Source organism: Pleurodeles waltl, chromosome 1_2 (genome assembly GCF_031143425.1).
Source record: "Pleurodeles waltl isolate 20211129_DDA chromosome 1_2, aPleWal1.hap1.20221129, whole genome shotgun sequence".
Lineage (NCBI taxonomy): Eukaryota > Metazoa > Chordata > Amphibia > Caudata > Salamandridae > Pleurodeles > Pleurodeles waltl.
The window spans coordinates 931,566,503-931,586,039 of record NC_090437.1 but is presented as its reverse complement, the minus strand read 5'-3'; the positions used below and the strand labels follow the sequence as shown (position 1 = coordinate 931,586,039).

At 43.5% G+C, this 19,537-nt stretch overlaps 1 protein-coding gene across 5 annotated transcripts in view; it reads left to right on the top strand.

Moving 5' to 3' along the window:
- The window catches only part of ZDHHC2 (zinc finger DHHC-type palmitoyltransferase 2), a 735,003-nt gene that overhangs the window by 94,927 nt on the left and 620,539 nt on the right, over positions 1-19,537 (top strand). For all 5 annotated transcript variants that reach the window (XM_069200622.1, XM_069200616.1, XM_069200600.1 and 2 more), the window contains exon 2: positions 3,806-3,832. In XM_069200622.1, coding sequence (XP_069056723.1) covers positions 3,806-3,832 — 27 coding nt within the window. The remainder of the gene's footprint in view (positions 1-3,805; positions 3,833-19,537) is intronic.

The window sequence follows — 19,537 nt, the reverse complement described above, 5'->3', positions numbered from 1 at the left end:
GCTGCACTACTTCTCTTGGGCCTTTCAGCTGCCTTTGATAGTGTTGACCATGACACCCTCATTCAAAGACTCCACGAAGCCGGCATAGCAGGGACTACCTTCAAAACAGAACTAATATTATCTATTCTCCCCCCTTCCTGTCCAAAACATACCTCACAAAAACAGAAGTCCCCCAAGGATCAATCATCTCACCTTTGCTTTTCAACATCTACATGATATCATCACCAGAACTGATCAATGATTTTCAACTCACATGCTACAACTATGCAGATGATTAAGGCATTCCAGCCAAAATGTGCCAGGAGGATTTTGTGGGAGCTGCTTTTTACATTGTGAATAAATGCTTGGATAGTTTTGAACTGAAGTGCCTCAGCATTTTGTGCTGTTTAATGTTGAACTGGATACTTCGTCCTTGGAGCTGAGGCTGCCCTCCAGGGTCAGTGGCCTCCTTGCGAAGTTTGCTCTTGTGTGTGAAATATATCTATAAATATATATATCACACACAAGAACAAACTTGTGTGTATATATATATATAGATGTGCCTTTGAAGTGGGGAAAGCTTCTAGAGGCTTGCCTTTGAAGTGCACATATGCCCTGCCTTCTTGGCCCTGGCTTTAGACTAACTACAGGAGGTATGCAGCCCTTTGTGTAGAGACAGGACACAACCTATTCAAGTGTACATGAGGCTGGGGCCAGCTCCTCCCTCCCATTCTGCCAGTGATGGCCCATCCAGTCACACCTAAGCTCCCCATCGTGTGAGGCTGTCTAGGAAGAATAGACAAAGCCCAGCTGTCATCCATACCCAGTCATGTGAGCCAGAGACAGATTGCAGACGCCAAATGGATAAGGCAAGAAAATTCCAACTTTCTAAAAGTGGCATTTTCAGAATTGCAGTTTAAAAAGTGAATTCGCCATAAGTTAAAAAATGTAATTGTGATTCCAGAGACACCAAAGATTAATTGGTTACTTATTTCCATTTGGAAATTACACTTATAAAATGTAATAAGGTAACTGCAATGTAATCCTATGGGAAAGGTGGGCCTTTCAGTAGTGAAAAACAAATGTAAGTGTTTTGCACTACAAGGACATGTAAAACTTAAAAAGTACATCTCCAAATTTTTAAATAGACTGCTCCTTATCCTTTGGGCTATCCAGGGCCTACCTTAGGGGAGACATACGTATTATAAAAGAAGATCACGGTCTGGCAAAAGGTTTACTTTACCAGGTCGAAATGGAAAATAAAAACTGAACTCACACAGGCTGCAATGGCAGGGCTGAGGCATGGTTAAGTACAGCTTAAGTGGGTGGCACAATCAGTGCTGCAAGCACACTAGTAGCATTTAAGTAACAGGCCCTGGGCACAGGTAGTGCCTCTTTTCTAGCGACTTTCCAGTAAATATTAAATATGCCAATTGGGTATAAGCCAATGTAACATGTTTTAAAGAGAGAGCACAAGCATTTTAGCGCTGGTCAGCAGTGGTAAAATTCTTGAGTCCTATGGCCAGCAAAAACAAAGTCAGCAAAAGCAGGAGGTCAGATGGAAAAAGGTTAGCGGAAAACCACACCAAGGATGCCAGGTCTTCAACGTCCCCTATAAGGCCATGTAATAAGGTGTTTAATATATAAAGAAGTGGCACGTACCATATTTAAAAAGTGTGCCCCCACAGTGACTGTAGTCTAAATGCTATTTCATTGTGTAGATACAGCTACCTATCCCTTACATGTGATTAAAATATTTAAATTCATATCTCCTCCTTGGAAAATGTTAATGAAGTTGCTTAGAGTTATTTTTTACTTACTTTTCAAAATCTGATTTAGTGGTGAAATCAGATTTTTGATAAAGCAACTTTCTAGAAATGTATTTTATGATACTTGAACCACAACTGGCTTAAAACCACTTGCACACCTTTTGGAGCTAGAACACACATCCATGGTTGGGAAATCAGCAACCTTGTATCAGAAGACAATTGCCAACCTCTTTGCTCACGATGAATAGTGAGGTTGTAACTACCGAACACTTAGCTAGGAGTCTACAGAAATAGCTGGCAGAACAAAGGACAACCCTACCACTACCTGTTTTGAGTTGGAAATGTCAAGGAGGGCTTCTCCTATTCATTCCCAGGACCCCCTAAACAGCCAAGCACCTCTCGTAGTAGGGAGAAACGAGGTTGGAAGCTGTCAGGTGGAAAGAGAGCTCATCAAAATAGGGGTGTGGCTGAAGTGCTAAATGCCGGCCTGGTGATTGAAGTTACAACATATTGAAACCGGGACTCCTGGGTAATTTTACTGTAAGACAAAGAGGAAGTCCTGCAAAAGGAGTTGAGAGGCTGTGAGAATATAGTTAAGGTTGTGTTGCAGTAGTTCTGCCATCACTGGCTAGTGCACAGGATAGATTTGACACTTCCACCACCACCTGCTCAGATCATTCCTAGACCTGGGAAGATTCCACTTGAAAAAGAAGGCCCTCCCGGAAGAATGAAAACATCCAACTCCTGAATCCTCCTGAAAGACAAAGACTCCCTGGAGTGGTAAAGGATGTCTGACTCCTGCTGGCACACAGGGTCTGGAACTGCTCTCCATCAATCAATTGATTGGCCATGTGTTTTCCTACTTCATGTACACAAAATTATTAAGCAAAAATGGGGATTTTTTTTCAATGTCACACATGCGCACTAGGTATTGTCTGCATAGAAATACATTTACACTATGTTGCTGGGATGTTCCAGGTCTTTCTCTCCTTCACTGCTCACGCTCACAAACAATCAACAGTAGAATTGTATGAGTCTCACTTTTTTTTAATTCACCCAGTATCTCACATCCTTTAACAACAGCTATCAAAAGTCTCTTCAGCTCTTCATGCAATGACATATGTTAGACCCTCATGCCTATGTCTTCTTATTTCTCATCTTTGATCTTTCAAACCAACTTTATTTGATCATTAAAAATAATCATAAAAGCCTCAACAGATCGAAAAAATTAAGAGATAAGTCTAATGTGTTGCAAATCAATATTTAAGAAAGATACAAACACTATAACACACTCCGGTGGAGTAATCAACTGAAGGTAGATAAGAGTTGCTTTACATCTCGTGCAACCGGAGTATATACAGATGAAAAATAAAAATCTCCTTGCAAACGGTCAGTAAAATTTACAAAAGAATACAAAAAAGGAACAAACTCTGTTGGGAAATTTCATCACATAGGTAGTTGACAATGCCCATTGTGTCCTATTGGTTTAAGGGTAACAAAGATGGCGCCAAACCGACCTCAATCCACGTCTTTTCAAGAGTATCCTGTCCCACATATTGGTCACCAATTCCAGGTAGGGCTGCAGACCAGAGAAGGTTTCAACTAAAACCTTCTCCCAACCCGAGGCCTACCTTGTTTATAATATAATATTCTATAGCTGGGGATCAGCATAGATAACAGCGACAAAATATTTAATAAGGTTTGAGATTATTTAATTGGGTATATAAAGTGTGTTAGTTTATGACGTGGATGAGGGCCGTTACATGCAAATGGCAAAAATCATAATGGGCATCTTCTAAAAAATTTGGCTGCCATTGAATACTTAGGGTGCACTTAGTTGAAAGAAGCAAACCTAGTGAATCACTGAGGAATGTTGATTCTTCATAGATACACTGATGATGCTTCTATACTCGGGCATCCAGAGCCACACTAATCACAAAAGATTAATTAAAACATTGTTTCATGCTCCCAGAAAACATTTATGAAAAGTAAACACAAGAGAGTTTACGCTGCCTTATTACCTAATCAGTAATTATTTTCTTTTTCTCTTTTTCCAGTTTCCATGGACCTTATTGGCGAAAAGGGTAAGTTACCATAAAGTGTCTTCAATTATATTCAGAAATGTTTACAAGTAAATGTTAGAGAGCAGCATAATCTTTTTGTTTCAAGGTGTTTCTAGCTGCATTTTTCCAAACAAGTGTTTTTTTTTTTTTTTGCAGCTCATTAAATGTTACCCTCAGTGCATCTATTGATTGTGTGGAAAAAGATAGTTAAGAAAAGTGAACTCTTAGTTATGTTAAACGTTTCTTGGCCACTTACTGTGCATCATTCTATCAATAGGCTATCGGTTTGACAGAAACGATATGCAAAAAAGACAGGCTTTTAGCTCCAGTGTTTATTTTCCCCTTTTCTCCATTTCCCCTGTTCTCAGTAGATGGGCTTCTGGATCAATTTTTGTTTGCAGTTATTTTTCATTACATGTCTGTCCCAATTTTTGTGCGGGTCTAGTCTATTCTCAAATGTATGTGCGTACGCATGCACAATTGGTATCGCATAAACCTGACCAAAATGCAGCGGACCACTGTACAGGCTCAAAGGCAAAGGTAGTTGATGAGTATCTGGGCTCTTATAGTGGAAGTGGACTCTTACTGCAACGCAATATAGAGTTATTTAAGAGCTCATTCTTCCCTAAATTGGAACACGGTTAGGGTGGTCTTTATGGCTATTAGCATGCCATTCCAGATCATTGGTGCATAAATGGAGAAAACATGTCGCCCTGTTGTGCTAGTTTTTATACATATCTCCAGTGTGATGGTATCCTGACTGCAGCTAGAGGCCGAGATTATGAGCTTGTCAGCCAGCTTGACGAGATGTTGGTCATGATGACTTGTACTGGAGCGAGAATCTCAGTTTAAATATCAGTTTACGAGGTAAGGCATATGTAGTATTGGGTTTATTTCTAGAACAATATTGTAGGTAGAGTTTTGTTGTAGTATTTCAGTGTAGGGTTGTATTCTATATTTTAGGAGTATTTGTATTATTTATGATCTATTTGGTATCTCCCAGCTCCACCTGTGGCATTTAGTATCTTCCTCAGCTGGACAGCATTCCGTGCTGGACAGTTGATGGTGCTGGAGGTTTTAGTGGAGACTGGAGTTCCTGTTTTTATTATCTATGAATTATAACTGAATAAAAGCTGATTTCAACTTTACCTGCATGGACCTGCACTCATCTTCAAAACAGATACCACAGCATACTAACTCATCAGGGAGAAATCTCTGCTGCTTCAACTCTGGTCCAATGGATCTTTGACATTAGATGAGATTAACCAGAAGCTGTACATCAGGTAATTTAATGAGAACTGGTTAAAGTTTAAACAGCTTTATTAATTAAACCTTTTTAGTATTAAATCTTTATTGACTCAACATTTAAATTAATCAAAAATAAGCACTCAATATTTCATGATCAATGCATAAAGCATGTTCCAAAAAAGTAGCAATCCCGATTCTAGTAATGAAAATAGTTAGAGAAAAAGTGTCAGTCAGAACCCATGAAGAGTTCCAATTAGAGATCAATAAGCACAGAGCTTCAGTATCAACTATCAGCTCAATCCAGTAATGAGTCAAAGCACAACTTCTCACTAAGAGAGGTTCAAGAAACTCAGTAAAATCTCAGCATGAGCAGCGTACATGTGGGCAGGGGAAAGTGGCATATGAATGAGGTAACCTACTCCAGGACACGCATTAATATAGACAGTATAATCTCAGCTTTTGCAACATGTTGATTCGTCTTTCTTCAGTCAGCCAATCAGTTTTCAATGTCCTTCTCAGAACAGAATCACTCCTTCATCTTTTCACCAGGAATACAATAGTCCAGATACAGCAATGTCAAGTTAAATATTTTTTATCAAATACAAAGTTTATGTTTACAAGCTTTCTTACCATTTGCTTTTAGAAACTGCATTTTAAAGTATAAGCTTCTACATTACCTCACCAAGGGACTGATTTAGGAGCCCTGGAGCTTCCTTGCGTCACATTAGCATCATTTTTTTAACGCTAATGTGACCCAACAAGACTAAGATTGCAGCAACAAATTTCCAAAGTTGCTCAATGCATGCCTTGCACCATTTTGTAACCCTTTGTGCTACATTATACTGCGCCAGCCATAATTTATGCAAAGGGGGTGTAATTTTTTTTGGCACTTATAACACCTGCTCAGAGCAGGCGTTAAAAGGAGGCACATCATTGTTTGCAATGCATCTTAATGGGCTTTGCAGGATTAGTTTCAAAAGTTTTGACGCTAGTCCTGCCAAGCTCCGAACAAGCGTCTAGCGCCATGTTGCACCATATGTTAGTTATGGCACACACTGGTGGCGTTAGGGGGCACTAAGTGGCGCTAGAAAAGTGGCGCTGCCCTGGGTGAAGCACCACTTTTCCTAAATTTGGCCCTTAAAGACAAGTTGCTTATTCATTATTCAGAAAAAGAACCACATAAACCGCCTCTAGATAATAAGAAAATAAATAGCTTAATTCCTGCTTCTGAATGATATCTCACATTGAAGAAACAAATATAAGGTTTGAGGCAAACGTGAATTGCACATCATTTTATTAAATTATATGATGATCTCATCATATAATTCAAACAATATATTCATACAAAGAAAAACCTATTTCACTGCGTGCATATATCCATATATAAATATGGGGTCAAACCCAAGAAAAGCAGCCCGAAGCAAACTAATGAGATGCCAGAAAGGAAAGGCGGTCATACAGCATATGTTGGAAGAGTGCAGGATGTAAATGGGTAATTGAGTTTAGTCATAGCGGACGTTTATACGCAGATTCACAGGAGAGGCAAGAACTGGACAGCCGTCAACATGTGCATACTCCATGAAGGAGGGAAAGCAATATGTTAGGGATAAATGAGAGGGAAATAGCAATGCTGGAGATTCAAAGGATGGAGGTATCTGAAATTTGAGGTTGGTTAAGTCCGGAAAGTGAGAAAGGAAGCTATATGTTAGTAAGAGGTTGAAGGACAAAATTACTTGTGTGAAGTAAGCCAAAGGTAAAACTAAGTTGCTGGTTTCTAAAAGAGAACAAGAGAAGACAATCATTGTGAGAGTCAGTGCCCAATGATGGTGAAGTGTGCGGAGGGAGGGAAGTCAGTAGCTTCCCAGCCCAAAGAAGTGCTGAGAAATGAGGATAGAAGAGTGATAAATTGTCATCCAGAGATAGGCACTTAACTTTCTGAGAAGTGCAGATAGAAATTGAAATTGATATGAAAGTGAAGTGAGGGAGAAATAGATATTTTCAAGCCATACAAGCCATACCAATTCTCAAGTTGCTGGAAATACTCAATTGATTTCTTAAAATCTCTAAAGTGCGAGCAACATGGTGCCGGCGTAGCTGCAAGGCTCGTAAGTCCCGCCCACCACGAACCAGCACACAGACGCCGCCGACGCCGCTGTCGAGCGGCCGCAACAAGGATCGCGTGATTGAAGGACAACAAGGATAGGAGCCCCCCCCGTAGCCTGTCTTGTATTGTTACCTGTGAAAGACGAGGCAGCTGCGGCGCTCGGGAAGAGCACACCGAGTGCGCAAGAAAATCGGGACGAGGATTTGTCCAGTAAATATCCCGGAAAGGAGCCCCCCGGGAGGCAGCAGCCTCAGAGTTTTTTGGTTGTGCCGGGAGCAGAGTCACCTCCATGCAGCGAGGGGAGTGTGTTCTGCTGCATCTACCTATACTCAGATGAGAAGAGGAAGAGAGGAGTCTGGGCTATCTGTCAGACTCTTGCGCTGACTACGTGAGGGACCTGCAGCAACAGCCAGGTATTGAAGGAGGCCAAAACGAGAGTTGTCTGTAGTGCGGTTCTGTAACTTGCTCCTTATTAGAAAAGGCTGACAAACCAGCAGAGAATTTGGGCTAAAGAAACTGCTTAACACTGATATAGATGCTGAGGGGGGGGGGAACCCCTTTCTTTTCCCTTCTTAAAATATGGACTACTAGGGGAAGGGACAAACCAACTTTAACAGTTGATACTGTTTATACCATTTGATATCATGTGATATTGCACCCCCCCCCCCCCCCCGGCCCTTTGTGTTTTTCTTGTTTCGGCTGGAAACGAAGAGAAAGGAGAGAGGAGGGGGAAGGAAAGAGGGAAAGAAAAAGAAGGGGGCATAAAAGGAGAACTAAAAGACTCAGGGGCACTAATGGTGTTGGATGCACAAGCTGATCCACCTTGGCACCTATATACCCCCTCACGGCCTCTGAGGAGTTTGATTAAGCAAGCAATATCTGAGGCGCAAACGGCAGCGGCTGGAATAATAGGACTCATCAGGCTGGTATCCCAAGTGTTAAAAAACAACATGGCACCCAAAGCTACTCGGAATCTTGGTGACAAGACCGAAGGAGCTAAGACGACGCGTGTTGGAAGAGATAAAGGAGAACCAGTAGGAGTAAACAAACGCCTGACGTCAGCAGTAGGTAAAGCTGCCGGGAAGAATATGCCGGGATTGGGGAAAGATGCTAAGATGGGCGACAGTACTACCCCCCGTTGGAAATAAAGGGAAAAGGCAAAAGTCAATCTACTATTATGACTTTTCTTACAGGCGGGGCACGAGATAGCCTCTCTGCACACATAACACCCCCCTTCTGAAAGCAATACGCTAGGGAAAGAATTTGCACTCCCGAGTATCAGTAACAACGCAGGGTTGCGTATTGAAAATAACGAACCCCCTACTAAACCTATACATGGTAGTGAGAACTTGCCAGAGATTGAAGACAGTAATAGGGAGACAAGAGAGAACGAGCCTGCCCCCCCCCACAGGAGGCAAGCAGTTCCAAACACGACAATCTGATCAAATTGAGCAGCCGGAGCGTCAGAACGGGGAAGGATCTGTGAACACCTCAGGATCTGCAGCAGAAAAGATGGACCTACATAAATCTTTAAGAAACCCTACAAGATGGGGTAAAACAACTGGAAAAGATCCCCAACCTGTAGACTGGGGCAAAGATAGTAGTGATAAATTTTACTCCTTGACTGAGGAGTCAGATTTTAGCAGCGTCGATCATAGCTCTGGTGAGTCTGAAGATAGCGTGACATCGGAGGCTGGTAATAAATCCTCAAGTAATAAACTTACAGTGCGTCAGGTGCGACGACAGCGGAAATCAGTTAAAACAAGGCCTGCTCCTTTGGAGGGTTTTGAAAACTCAACATCTATGAGCGGTAGGACTTTAAAGTGGGACTATTCCGGTATTGGACTAGTAGATACTTCCACTATGAGTCAACAGGATTCAGCTAATGGTAACTTGGAACCAGATGTAGGTGCCTCTGCTGGTAATCCGTCTGTGATGGGCACTGAGGTAGGGATCCTGCAGTCAATATATAGTTCAATTAAAGAACTGCAAACAGAGACTAGGATCGAAAGTCGGTGTGCAAGGATTGCCACAAAGAGATTGCAGGGGACGGTCTGTAAGGTTGCGAAATCATGTACAGAAATTGAAGCTAAGCTATGCTCAATGGAAGAAAGGATAGTGGCAGTTGAGGAGGATGTCGATACTCTTAAAGAACAGAGTGCTTCGAGGGACGAACAATTGACGGATGTAATGTGGAAGATGGAGGATTTTGAGAATAGGCAGAGAAGGAACAATCTTTGATTTCTGGGTATACCGGAAGGCTCAGAGGGAAGTAATATACGGACCTACATGGTTAATCTTTTGCGTGGGGCCTTCCCGGAACTGGGGAATTGGGATTGGGAGAATGAGTTGCAGCGGGTCCACAGGTTTCCAACAACCCGGCGGGAGGGGGGTCATCGGGCGGATTCTAAATATCCTCGAGCTATCTTAGTTTATTTTGGGAATTACCTATTATGACAGGAGATATCTGATAAAGCTCGCCCCAATAATCCACGTACAGTGGATGGGGTTACTTTCTTTACTCGCCCCAATTTTTGTCATGCCACCGTTGAGCGGAGATGGCGGCTTCGACAGCTCATTAAGCCATTTTCAGACAAAGGAGGGGAGACTTATTTGCTAGCCCCCGCTCGACTTAAGACAGTAATGAATGGAAAAGTAAAAGTATTTACTTCAGAAATTAAAGCCAAAGAATATTTGATGGGGGCCAAGCAATAGAGCATAGAGTCACAGGGAAGGTAAGGGTGCTTGGGAGACTGGTGGGCGGGCGGGCCCACCTATACACGACACCAATATTCAGGCCATCTGTGGTCTGATTGCTCAACAGGGTGGGGGGCCAGTCCCAGTGAGGGAGGGAAGGAACCTGGGAGGGGGGTGGAGGAGACTGGCCTAGGATGGAGGAAGGGGGGAGGGGGCAGGAAAGGGATGGCGGGGGAGATGGAAATTCAGGGGATTAAAAGGGAAGGAAAGGACCAAGGGAAGGGAGAGAAATGGGGGGGGAGAAAATAGGAGGAGGGAAAGAAGGAGAGAAGAGAATTCAAGAGAAGATGCAGTTAGATGTGATGGTCTGGGGGGGGGCAGAAAGACGAAAAAAAAAGAAATGAGACAAAAACAGTAAATGGCTAGACTTCGAATCGCCTCAATTAATATATGTGGGCTAAATGACCCTCGTAAAAGAAGAAGAGTGGCTGAGGAATTAAAAATATTTAAAGCAGATATGTATTGCCTACAGGAGACACATGTGGAATCTAAAAATTCTGAAATCCTCGGTTCGCTTGGTATGAAGGTGATCGCCTGGTCAGAACAAGAGGCTAGAACCAAAGGGGTAGTAGTACTAGACCGGACTAATAAAGTAAATTTTATCAGGCAGAAGGCGGACAGGGGCAGTAGATGGGTAATCATAGAGTGCAGATATGGGTACAGTAGTTTCACATTATATACTTTATATGGGGTAGTCACGGAAGATCTAGTAGTTCTAGATACCCTCGCTATCGAGCTAACAGGATGGGTCCCTCCCTATATTTTATGTGGCGACTTTAATTTTAATGGTTCTTGGGAGGGACTACAGGATTTATTAGCATCCACAACTAAGCAGTATCAGGGGCATAAGCCTCGGGTATACAAGGCAATGGTCGCCATTCAGAAAGAATTAGGATTAGTGGATGCCTGGGTGAAATTACGTAAATTAGACCCTGGATATTCTTATTATTCCGCCCCCCAATCGAAATTAGCACGGCTCGACTACTTTCTGATCTCTCCTCTATTTTTAAAGCGGGGTAGGATTGAGTCATGCCCACGGATTATATCAGATCATAACCCCTTAGTATTTGATTTAGAACTGGATGGGCTAGAATCAAAGGTCAGGAACTGGACATTTGAAAGAGGACTCCTGCAGGAGCCAGAATATTGTGAGCACATGAGAAAGTGGATAGTTGAATTCTTGAGGTTTAATCAGGGGTCAGCCTCAGTAGAGATAGTCTGGGATACCCTGAAAGCAGGAATCAGAGGTGAAACGTTGAGCTTCAGTATTAAAAGGCAGAAAGGCGCCCAAGGTAGAATAAATGACTCCCTAATTAAGTTGAGGGCAGCAGAAAGGCAATTGGTCATAGCTATAGAAACTGGGGCGGATAAAAAGAGGGCTCAGGAGGAAGTCGCTATAGTTAAAGCAGCGATTAACGAGGCTATGGCCCAAAGAATAGCGGAAAAATACTTAGCACAACGTTCACAAAGGTATGAGTATGGAGAAAAAAACGGGCGCTTGCTAGCAATACGGGCAAGCCAGAAGTCAGCATCCGGGGTCATTAGAGAGATTAAAGACTGGCAAGGACAGATAGTATCAGAAGTGGAGGAAATCAGAAAAGTATTTCATAGATACTACACGGAACTATATAATGATACATCTGTTTATCGGGAGAATGAAATGTTGGAGTTTTTATACCCCACTAAGGTCCATAAGTTATCTGAGGGAGATAATTTATATATGGGAGAGCAGATAGATATCTCGGAAATTGATACGGCAATGAGCGATCTTGCCACCGGAAAAGCTATGGGTCCTGACTCGATTCCCTTAGAATTTTATAAAACTTTTAGGGCAGTATTACTCCCAGTAATGGTAGAGTTATTTATTCAGGTACAGAATGGGATATGGCCAATATGGTAATGTTTTTGAAGAAAGGAAAAGACCCGTTAAATCCGGCCTCATATCGGCCGATTACACTACTTAATAGCGATATTAAAATATATTCAAAGGTATTGGCCGCTCGATTATCTCTGGTGATTAGGAAGTTAGTCTCCCCTAGGGCAGCATGGGTTTGTCCCAGGAAGGAATACTACCAACCATATTCAGAAAGTCCTTGCACTTTTTGACGCTACAGAAGTAGCAGAGGAACCCATGGCAGTCGCATTATTAGACGCAGAGAAGGCATTTGATTGGGTGAACTGGAATTACTTGTGGTATGTAATGCAGTATTATGGCTTAGGGAAGAAATTTATTGTAGCAGTAAAGGCTCTATATAGATCACCGGTAGTGAAAATTCAATTAATGGGAGGACAATCTGAGAGTATCCAGGTCAGGAGAGGTACCAGGCCGGGATGCCCATGCTCTCCCCTCCTGTTTGCTTTATATATAGACCCCCTGCTTAGACAGTTGGAAGAAAATATTAGGATTCCACCAATACATAGGCAGGGATGGGATACAAAAGTTCTCGCTTACGCAGATGACATAGCTATATTAACACCCATCCCTGATGCGGCACTGAGAGAGGTTGAGGAGGTGATGTTGAAATTTCAGCTGGACTGTTGTGCCTTTTCACTATTTAGACTGGTGGTACTCATCTCCTGATGCTTCTCTCTGTTGGTTCAGAATTCTATATATCCAGTGTAAAACGATTTAAGATTGTATTTGATGTATGATTCCTTTCCAAATAAAAAAAATCTCTAAAGTGCAGTGTTGTGAGGGAAGATGTTCTGAGTTTTACCCTGCGATCACAGTGTTTTTGGCCAGCAACACTGAGTGTCAAAATGACCCCATATAATCTTGTGTTTATAATTCTTCATAGAAGATTTAGAGAGTTTAGATGGGTAAAGTATTTCAAAGGAGCTGGATATAGTGGACAATGGGTTAAGGATCGAGAATAGTGTGGTCCTTGGGATGCCAGTCTTGCATGCATGGCTTAGTAAGGAAGCCATATATGAAGTCATTACTGTAAGTGAATCCCAACATTATTATTCAGAAATAGAAAATTTTGTCAAGAAATAGCTATTCACCAGGCACTATTCTGTTAACGGTTCCAGTTACACCATCAGGCATATTAGGAATGCTCTTTTTCTTCAGATATTGGAGGAACTTAAAACAATGAAAATCTCACAGGGTGAGGACTAAATCAAAGGACAGAAACACAGTTATCCCTCATCAATAATAATATAAAAGAGCTCAGTACACACATTACGGACATTGAACAATGGGTTTCAAATCTGGAGAATGAGGGTACCCTGCTGGATACCTCAGTTGCCAAGCTTCAAGCTGAACTCACTGACCTACAGATTAGAATTGACAATGCCAAAACAGATCATGCCCCTGAAAGGTAAGGTTCACAGGGATACCAGAAGGGCGGGAGAATGGGCAGATAACTGCTAAATTAATCACAGACCTCATTCTTGAGCATGTATACCTGGAAGTGGAAACTCAAAAACTGGATCTTACTATCATGACATCATGAGTGTCCATTGCGTCCCTGCAGTTAAACCTCATCATGCATAATTCCCAGGCACAATATTGATAATTTTTTTGAGATTATCAGCTTAAGAAGAATAACCTGTCTATGGCAATCAAATCTAAACTTCATCAGACTCTATGGGGATTTCTCATAAAAAATATTTTCCAATATGTCAACCCTTTCAGCTCAGCATTGACGTGAATTCAGAGGACTTTCAAGAAGCCAGTGCACCAGCAGGCATTGTACACAAATCAAGGCTAAAAGTTATTTTCAAAGGACAGTCAAACATATTCCATACTGTGGAATACGCTGTAGACTTTTTCTATTCACTCCAGCAGCTGGGCAGGAAATGGGGGGAGGGTAGGAAGATGGGAAGATGGGAGGCTGTAATCATTAGTCACTCATCTGTCACTCTGCACACAGCTTACAGAACGTATGGTCTTTTTGATGCCCTTGGTTGCCTAGGCTGTTTTTAGTGCCATGACAAGGCACTGCACTGGAGGTGAGGTTATGTAAAGAAGAGGGGTAGGTAGGGAGAAGTCACCATCAGGGAGGAGGAGTATGTGGTATTTCTGATGAGGAGGGGGTCTATGACGGGTTGGGCTGCAGGGCTAGCAGGATCAGGGAGAGGGAGGGGGACATGGGTGAAGTGTGTGCTGAGGGGGGTGGAATAGTGAGGAAAATGCAACAGGTTACACAAGGCAGACTACACTCCCAAAAATGCCTGGTGGCAAGTTAAAAGTAGTTTCATGTAATGTGAACGGCTTGAATAACAGATTCAAATGCTGCGGCATATTAGCGTGGCTTAGATCCTTAGCTGACAATGTGATTATTTTTTTTACAGGAGACACACCTGAAGGTTAAGGGCCACCAGCCTCACAGTCCTGCATACATCTAGCATTCATATTTTGCCTCCTCTCAAGCCTCTCAACAGGGGATAGCAATATTGATTGCACGCACTGTGCAATTCGAAGTATCAAGCATTGTATAAGACCCAGAGGTTAAGTGGATCTGGGCTAGAGGTGCATGTAGTGGTCAAATTTATAATCTTATAAGCTATTATGACCCCATTGAAGATTTACTCTCTTCAATACTGGAACTTAATTCACTATTTCAACAGGTGACTGGTCTTTTGATAATTGTAGGGGAATTCAATTTAATTCAGAATTCGTCTTGTGACACATCACATCAGAATAAAAACCAAAATATACCTAAATCAGTACTTACCCAGTACTTTTTGATTCGTGATTACAACCTGATAGATCCTTGTCGGGCAAGTCATAATCAGCTCATCAATATACATGTTACTCCAATCGTTATGGTACCGCCGTATGCATTGATTTTTTTTTTATATCCCACGCACTCTCTTGGGTTAGCGCTACCATATTGACTAACGCCTTTTCGGACCATGCGTTAATCTCCTTTGAAGTAGCTTTGGCAGCACCATCAACCCAGAGAGGTAGATGGAGCTGTAATAAAGTGCTTCTTACAGATGAGTGCTGGCTTACACAGATGAGGGGCAGCTTAGAGGGATTTTTAAGCCTTAACATTGGTACTGTTTCTATTTTATTGGTAAGAAAAGTTTTTAAAGCATTTTTAGAGGTCAGACTGTTTCCTTACAGGCAGCACAAAGACAGGAAGAAAAAACCATACAAAACAGATTTGAAGCTGCAATTACAGCACACATGTGAACCCCGAACAAAAACACACAGGCAGAATTAACTCTAGCTAAAATAGTTTTCAATCCTTTTTACATCTTAAGAAATAGTGAACAATTGGTCTTATCTTCAGAAATGATATGAGGAGAGTGAATAAATAGGTAAATACTTAGCCTGGTTAACTAAACATAGAGCCAATGCTAACATTATTAAGTCTATTGAAGACCCTCAGATTGATGTTCTGAAGTAGCCCAGATGTTTTGAGACCGTTATGCCAAACTTTACTCTGAATTGCATAACCCCTCCCCAGAGGTTATCGAAGCGTGAATAAGTGGCATAAAGCTTCCAAAACAGATGCCTGCACTTTGTGCAGCCATTATTACCCTCACAAGTTTAACAGAAGTATTGCAAGCAATAGCGACATCGCCCAACTCTAAAGCTATCAATAAGGTTGGCATACCCGTGGATGTATATAAAGCCTTTTCTTTGCAATTAGCTCCACTTCTTGTTTTTCTTTTTAATGAGATCATAAAGGAGTGTCCTATACCCATCACCTTTACTGAATCTGTAATCCTTAGGCCCTGATTTAAGAAAACGTACATAAAAACAAATACCACCGGCTAACCACATTCCTTAGCACCATCCAAAACACCATCCTTGCGCCATATTTAAAAAATGACGCACCATGGCACTAAGGAAAGTTTAGCGTAAAAACAATTACGCTAACCATCGCAACAATGCCGGAAAGACAAATGACACTTATGCTGTAAAAGTGGCGTTAGAATGTTTTGCTGCATGTTTTTTACGCCAAATGACAGCTGTCATTCCAGTGGAGCTGGTCACTGGAATCACAGGACAGAGCAGACTACCAAGACCTACCACAATGTACGGTAAGTTGCATGGGGGGAATAGCTGGAATTTTACAAATGGCAGAAGGGGTAGGCACATAGGACACATTGAATGCATTCAAAAGTATTGCATCGGAACACATAGGGGGTGGTTCCAAGCTTGCTCCCGCCAAGCGGGAACCGCCAGAAGACCGTACCGCGGTCAAAAGACCGCAGCGGTCATTCTGGGTTTCCCACTGGGCTGGCGGGCGACCGCCAAAAGGCCGCCCGCCAGCCCAGCGGGAAACACTCTTCCACGAGGAAGCCGGCTCTGAATGGATCCGGCGGAGTGGAAGGGGTGCGACGGGTGGAGTAGCACCCGTCGCGAATTTCAGTGTCTGCTAAGCAGACACTGAAATTCTAAGTGGGGCCCTCTTACTGGGGCCCCCCAGGGGCCCCACAACACCCCATACCGCCATCCTGTTCCTGGCGGCCGAAACCGCCAGGAACAGGATGGCGGTCGGAATCCCCATGGCGGCGGAGCAATGGAGCAAGCCGCCATGGAGGATTCCCCAGGGCAGCGGAAAGCCGGCGGTACACCGCCGACTTTCCGTTTCTGGCCGCGGCTGTACTGCCGCGGTCAGAATGCCCAAAGGAGCACCGCCAGCCTGTTGGCGGTGCTCCCGCGGACCACGGCCCTGGCGGTTTTTACCGCCAGGGTCGTAATCAGGCCCATAGTGTCAGAATCAAAAGGCCCCATCTCCACCGAAGCCTCGCTTTTAGATACGCACCGGTAGCGCTATGCATTTACAGTGTCACTTACTGTGGCTTAACACCACCTTGTAAATATGGCCCCTACATACAGAGCACTTTGCCTGGAATGTGCGTGCAATCAGTGTGGCTGTGCCCATTGCACAACAACACCCGTTGCATATTGTTGCTTCCACAGATTTAAGACTACATGTAAACCTGAGGTTGCGACTAAATCCGACACCACCCAAGGGGTGGTGTTCGGATGGCGCAACAAGGTAAAATGCTTACCTCCCTCCTCGTGTCATTGCCCTTCCCCCATAGAAAGTGTAAATGCCTTGAAAACATTCTATTTTCATCAGGAAGATGTCCCTTCCTGCCCATAATCCATCGCCCATGCAGCACAGCCATCCTTGCACCATGGGGCAAGGTTGTGTGCATTGGCGTTCGGCAGCAAAAATTGCACGGATGAAGGGGCCAATACAGAGCTGCGTCATATAGGCTTTAAAATGGTGCATCCAACCATATTGAAAGTCACGGAGTGTGCCACTGCCAAATGCTGAGCTACGTTGCACTCCGTCATTTTCCTTGAAACTTGGGTAATAAGGGCCAACACTTCAGATGTGCACACACCTTCCCCTCTATATCCACCAAACATTTTTCACCCATCCCAGCAATCGCTTTACTGTTGCTACTGATCCACCTGCCCATGTGTATCTAACCAGGACTAGATTTAAAAGAAACTGGCGCAACGCGGATCCGCACCAAAATCAACAGCGACGTGCTGTGCCAGTTTTGAAATGCAGGGCTGCGCCATATTCACCAGACTACTGCGCTTCCCCCTGCACCGGCTCTTTATTAAGCTGCCTGCGCCAACCCAGGCATCCTTGCACCATGGTGAAAGGGTGCCTGCGTTGAGGGAAGTGATTGTTTAGGTGCAGGAAGGTATCCCTTCCTGCACTTAAACAATCTACAATGACGATTTGGCACTTCTATGAGTGCTACAGAATACAGCACACACGGAAGTACCAAAGCGTAATTTTTATATGGTTGCTTATGTGCAGGACGGGACACCTTCCTGCACATAAACAATCATCCACGGCATTTTACTTCTTCTGTGTGTGCTGCAGAATGCAGCACACATAGAAAAAGCAAATGAATGAGAAGTAATAAAAGCATTCCACCCCTAGTGGCATTAGTTTTTGCCAAGGTCACAGATTTACAATTTCTCGTAAATCTCAGGCAGTGGCAAAAACAATGGGTGTTGCGATGGAACGCCAACTGCAACACCCAGTGCACGACCCTCTGATAAAGAAAACTGCTTTGGAGGGGCCCAAATTTACAAGGAGGCATAACAGCACAAAAAGTGGAGGTGTAACACTCCTTGTAAATGTGGGGCAGTGAAATGCGCCTCTGGAGCGTCACTGAAAGTGATGCTCCAGTGGTGCTAAGGCCTTTTAAATCTGTCCCTCAGTGTGCACCATGTCCTATGCTAGCAGCACAGGGTGGCCCAATAACAACTCTCTCATACTTCCATGCACCATTTGGGAATGGGCACAAAAGTGAACATTTACAACATATGGGGCATGTGTTTGATCATTATTTGGGCTACTGTACAAGTAGCCTCCATTTCACCATGTAACAAGGTTTCCTGTGTTGTGGTTATGGTTGGCAGTGTGCACAAAGTGACACCTTCATGCGTAACAACAGACACAAGTGGCATCAATGTGGCACTACGGCCCAATGTCACTAGCCCGTAATGCAACAGTACCATCATACAAATAGTTGCCAATGTGGATCCAAGCTGCTCATTCCCCTCATGCCGAATTAACAAAGTCACAAAATGCATGCATTGATTCACATTGTACATCCTTACACCAAAGTATGCCTGTGTTAGATATGCTGTACGCAAGGAAATGTCCTTTATGCAGAGTGGGAAGAACTAATGGGGCTGACAATCCATAAAGGTTGCATTATGCCATCTAATTACCACTTGTGTGAGGCTTACTAAAGGCAAATGACACAGTGACATGAGCATTGTAGGCAATGGACCTCCCTGTGCTTTGCTGGAGAAGTGCCTTCATTCATGGTGCCAATGCAGTAAAGCACCTAAATAGTGTGAACACTTAGTAGACTAGTGTGGGAATATCCACCATGACAAATAGGAATTTAAATGACATGCTACCATGGTGTCAGTAGCTGGGGCAATGGGCCTGCAAGGAATATGGTGGTGTGGGATCAATGCATCAAATACCTTGAAAGGTTGCCCTATGTGTGATGCACAATGCAACTCATAATAAACAATTACAACCTGGGGTCTGTAACATGTCACTGAGCCACCAGTAGCAAGTAAATGATGAGCCAGGTCAACAGCCTCTACAGTCAAAGATTGACCTTTCACTATCCCATTGCAGAGTATGATGCCTTACCTCCTGCGGACCTGCCTGTCCTGGATTTTACAGATGACTTGGATGACCAGCTACCGACCATCAATGAAGAGACTCTCCAGGATGTCCTAGGTTCCTTACAGTCACAAGGAGTACACACAGCATTGCTGGGTCTCCACATGAACCACCCAGTTACCAATACACAGCACCAATCAGTCCTGCCACATCCCTGGACTCTGAGGACCCAGACATCACCTTTCATAGGACAGTGGTAGGAGTCCAGCGGGAGCTGGCGCAGCAGGTGCGGGTGGGGATGGAGACCATTGCAGGCAGCCTATAGGGAGTGCAGAGGTGCCTCAGTCCGAATAAGGACAACACAGCTGCCATCAGAGGCACCCACTCCCCACTACATGGACTCCAGCAGTCCTTAGCCAACATAGCTGCTGTCATGAGGCAGAGGCTTAAACAAATGCCCTGAAGTACATGTAGCAGGAAGTGCCCTCCCTCAGGGAAAACGTGGCTGCCTACCACCATGATGTA